Below are 4,852 nucleotides of genomic sequence, written 5' to 3'. Positions count from 1 at the left end.
TGTTTACTGAGTACCTGCTGTATGCCCGGCACTGCTCTGTTCCTGATGGGGGGCAAGGCCGGGACAGGCCCTGCTCACCTGGCACTCCTGGTCTGAGGAGGAGGTGGTGTCAGCACACGAGGTCACGTAGGTCACACATTAGCTGAGGGCTGCTGTGTAGGCAGCAGCAAGGAGAGGACAAGGCAAAGGGTGGAACCATCTGAGAAGGTAGAAAAGGGGACACACAGTGACGGGGACAGTGGGTAGTGACTGCCACTGGCTGGCACTTGCTGACTACCAGGCTCTGTGCTAGATGCTTTACTCCTCACAGATACCTGTGACCAGTGAGGGACAGGTCTGAGATGTGGAGTAAGATGCCAAGGCCACACAGCAGGGGAGAGGCAAGCAGGGCCAGGCCGCCCAAAGGATGAGACTTATCACCCTGAGAGCAATAGGGAATCGTGGAGGTTTGACCAAGGAAGAGAGGCGGCATCAGAGATGCTTCAGGAACCCCGACTTTCCGAGGCAGGTGGACCCAGGGAGCGGGGAGAGCATGGAAAGCCACAGCCACTGGGAGAGGCAGAACCTCAGCCCGGGGAGAGAACAGGCTAACCTGGGTGTGCTTCAGAGCAGGATCACTGGGACTAGTGGTGGAAGGTCTGTGAGGGGTGAGGGCCAGGCAGGGAGCGGTGTGGGTGACAGCTGGGAAGATGGAGTGCCATTTCCTGAGGTGCCGGAGCAGAGCAGGTGGGGAGAGCCGACCTGTTTGGGCAGGTTCAGTTTGCGATGCAAGGCACTCCTATGAGTGTGACAGGGTAGAAGCTTGGCTGTTGGGGTCTGTCTGCCTCGGGCCCTCCCACCTGGGGCCTTCCGTGGGGACAATAGGGGCATTAGAGGGATGAACACTGGCTGTGGCAGGATGGGTGGAGGCTGTCTGGGGGTGACCAGACGGGGACAAAGGTCAGGGGAAGGAAGGCAAGTGTGTGTGGGCAGGTGGGGGCAGGTGCCACCCTGGGCTCCCAGTCAGGGGCAGAAGCCTGAGCCTTGAGGCTGCCCCTGATGGGGGAGAGTCCTGGCCCAGACTCCTGGCAGGTCATAGGGGTGTCCCCTCTCACTGCTGGCCAGCAGGTGGCTGGTGGGGAGTGTGGATGCTGAGGCCCCGTTCAGAGTCAGTGAGAGACTCAGCCTGGGACTGGGAAGCCACTGGACTGCCCTTCCTTGCCCTGGACTCCGTATTACCACTGCCCTTGGGAGCTGCTCCGGCCTCTCCCACCTCCCACACCTGGCAACACTGCCCTCCCAAGAAGGACTTCACCACAGCATCTTGTGCAAACCCTGCCCCCTATCTCAGCCCAAGCCTTGCTCTGCCTCACCCTACCAGGAGTGACGCCATCCCTGCCCACTCCACAAGGCCCAGCCTCCACTTTGCTTTAGTCCCTGCCTTTCTGCTCACTCCTAGGGCTGGTCCAGCAGGCAGACTGACCTCAAGAGAAGGCAGGGGTTCATGTCCCTCCCTGAGAACAGCGGTGACCCAGATCCTGCAGGAGATGGTGGGAGTCAGGGAGGTGCCCAATTATTTCGGGTCTGGGCCTCCTTAAGGTAGGGCCAAGGCCAGGACCCCAGTGTAAAACAGAGTGGGGCTGAGCTCCATCAGTGCCCGTGGTCAAGAGGGCCTGCAGGGCATCACAGCAGTGTCCCCTTATTGAATCCTAACCAGACAGAGACCAAGGCTCAGGAGGATGAGGTCAGCTGGGTCCAGTAGGTGGCAGAGGCGAGTCCAGGTCTGGGGCTGGTGGGCAGTGGCCCCGCACACGCCGCCCTCCTCTCCCTCTTGTACCTGGCTCAGGCAGACTGGCCAGGCAGCAGCCAGGTGTGCTTGTTTGGCTGTGGTTTGGACGCTAACCCTGCAGCACTCCATGGAGGAGAGGGGATTTGACGGATTCTTCCCAGCCCGTTTTCTGAAGCCAGCCTCAGCTGCTTCACTTTCCATAGTCCCGAAGGGCTTCCTTTCCCCATCCAGCCTGAGGTGGGGCTGCCAGGAAGAGGAGACTGGGTGGCTCATGCTGTTCTCTGTGTTTGGCAGGTGAGGGGCCGGATGCACGGCCGGGAGCAAGAGCAGCCTGAGGCAGGGGGGCCACAGGGAGCGCAGGCGGCACCAGTGGCCGGCCCTCCAGCCAAGCTTAGCAGCATCGCCACAGCAACCAGCGACCAGAGGGCAGCAGCCTAGGCAGACGCAAGCAGACGGCTTCCCACCGTGGTCGGCCAAGGACAGGGAATGACTACAGCAAATCAGGCCGCACTGCTGACAAGGGAGGTGGAGTGTCACTAGAGGAGAGGGTGCGGCCACCACCCTGCTCCACAGAGCACCATGCCAGCTGGAGAAGAGATGCTGGGGCAGGGGCTGCAGGGTGGCACGGCCTCGCCCCCCTGCAGGCACTGAGTGCTTTGAGGGCAGCTGGGTTCTTGTCTGCAGGGCGCACTGGCCTGTGTTTCAGTGTCCCCCGCTACGGCTTTCTAGCTCAGTGGCCAGGCAAAGCGGGTGAGAGGGAGAGGCGCCCCGTCCCGTGTTCCTGTCTGGGCCTGCCGCTGCCGGACCATGGGATGTCGGCAAAGCTCAGAGGAGAAAGAGGCGGCGCGGCGGTCCCGGAGAATCGACCGCCACCTGCGCTCCGAGAGCCAGCGGCAGCGCCGTGAGATCAAACTGCTCCTGCTGGGCACCAGCAACTCGGGCAAGAGCACGATCGTCAAGCAGATGAAGATCATCCACAGTGGCGGCTTCAACCTGGAGGCCTGCAAGGAGTACAAGCCCCTCATCATCTACAACGCCATCGACTCGCTGACCCGCATCATCCGGGCCCTGGCCGCCCTCAAGATTGACTTCCACAACCCCGACCGCGCCTACGACGCAGTGCAGCTCTTCGCGCTGACTGGCCCCGCTGAGAGTAAGGGCGAGATCACTCCGGAGCTGCTGGGTGTCATGCGGCGGCTGTGGGCTGACCCCGGGGCGCAGGCCTGCTTCGGCCGCTCCAGTGAGTACCACCTGGAGGACAACGCGGCTTACTACCTGAATGACCTGGAGCGCATTGCTGCACCTGACTACATCCCCACTGTCGAGGACATCCTGCGCTCCCGGGACATGACCACGGGCATCGTGGAAAACAAGTTCACCTTCAAGGAGCTCACCTTCAAGATGGTGGACGTGGGTGGGCAGAGGTCAGAACGCAAAAAGTGGATCCATTGCTTTGAGGGTGTTACAGCCATCATCTTCTGCGTGGAGCTCAGTGGCTACGACCTGAAGCTCTATGAGGATAACCAGACGGTGAGTGGAGCCTGGGATTTTCCTCTGTTTGTTCATACTCTAGTGAGCTCCTGGGAAGCAGGTGGGCTCCTGGGGGTGGTGAGGGGCTGCAGTCAGAAGGGGAGCCTGGCACAAGCCTGGCCCACCTGCGTGATGCCTGAGGAGGCTCCGGTGAGGTGGGGGCAGGCCCGCCCCTTGAGCTGTGCTCAGGGAGCAGAGTGTGGAGTGTGGCACGTGTCATGGGCACCACAGTACCTCGGTGTCACACCTGCTGCTGGGATGTCAGCCCCAAAGGAGAGGCCCCTGGTGTTCAGGGCCATGCTGGGCCCTCACAGGTCAGGTCTTCATGGCTGCCCCAGCCTGGGGAGGGCCCCACTCTGACCTCATAGGCACTTGGGGCTCCAACACCACCCAAGTGAAAGCCGCACCCCTGGGCTGCACAGATGGAGGCCCACTAGGCAGAGACGCACCATCAGCTATGGCTGCCCTCAGCCAGCAACAGATGGCACTTCCCTTGTGGCACTTGAAGGCCCCAGGTGCCCAGGTCACCCCCGCCTCAGTACGGGGAACAGACCACACTCCAGACTTATAGGGCTCAGGGTGTGAAGGCTGCAGGACAAGAGAGGATGGGATCCGGCCAGGCATCCATTGTTGGCCCATGTGGTAGTTTGGCAAAGCCATGAAGCTCCTCCCAGCGCTGGGTACTGTGCAGGTCCAGGGAACGGTAGCCACCCCCACAGCTCCATCTTGATCACAAGAGTTGTGTCGATGGGGTTAACAACTATTCAGAAGGTTTAATCCCAGGGGTACCAGGACCTGGGCTTGGGATCCTGGTGTTGGGAGCTTGGTGAGGGGGTGGGATAAGGCAGGTGTTGGGATTCTTTTGAGCCCCCTGCCCAGGCTGAAAACCACTGTGCGTGGGGGGGGAGTTACTGGAGGGAGCGGGGGTGCCAGGCCCTTGTCAAGGAGAGGGTGGGCAGCATGCACAGGCCCAACCGAGGCAGTAAGCCCTGCACACGAGGCACCTATGGTCTCCTTGGCTGCCCAGGAGTGGCAGCAGGAGAGGCCATGTAGACAGACAAGGGATGGGCGTGGCCAGGGCCGCCCCACCCTGGGGCTGTCCCACTCAGCAGAGGTTTTGTGATAGGCAGGAGCCCTGAGTGAAGACCCCGAATCTGCCCTTAAGAGAGAAGCCTTTCACCCTGGGGGAGAAGGAGTCGGGCAAAGGGAGTTTCCTGAGGAGCTGAAGGTGTGGCTGTAGGTGCCCCAGGGCTCAGGGGAGGGTCATGACACTCGTAGGGAGTGCTTTGAACATGGAACTCCCCTATGCTGGGAGATGAGGGCCCAGTCAGGCTCTCTCCTTCACCTGGTCTTGTTAAGGCAAGCTTTATTCTTTGGGTTCAGCCAAGGGTTCTAACTTCGGGCCTGTGGCCCCCAAGGGAGTCTGGATTGCTCAAGGTGTTGGCCATGGTGCTGGTGCCTGAGTGCTGTCTGGGCAGAGAAAAGGTCTGTGGCTTTCATCAGATGGCATGAAGCAGGAGGCAGGGCTTACCTCCCCTCCTCTCCATGCATCTA

At 61.2% G+C, this 4,852-nt stretch overlaps 1 protein-coding gene across 1 annotated transcript; it reads left to right on the top strand.

Moving 5' to 3' along the window:
- Window positions 1–2,053: 2,053 nt before the first annotated feature.
- Window positions 2,054–3,448, top strand: LOC103608062 (guanine nucleotide-binding protein G(z) subunit alpha-like; the record flags this gene model as incomplete). The annotated part of the gene is made up of 1 exon (XM_008592508.1): window positions 2,054–3,448. A coding segment is annotated over exon 1 (873 nt), but the record flags the coding sequence as incomplete, so codon positions are not given.
- Between the last annotated feature and the right edge of the window lie 1,404 nt (window positions 3,449–4,852).

This window comes from Galeopterus variegatus, unplaced genomic scaffold (genome assembly GCF_000696425.1).
Source record: "Galeopterus variegatus unplaced genomic scaffold, G_variegatus-3.0.2 Scaffold7980, whole genome shotgun sequence".
Classification (NCBI taxonomy): Eukaryota; Metazoa; Chordata; class Mammalia; order Dermoptera; family Cynocephalidae; genus Galeopterus; species Galeopterus variegatus.
Note: the sequence above shows the minus strand (reverse complement) of the source record. Positions and strands in the feature narration are given on the sequence as shown.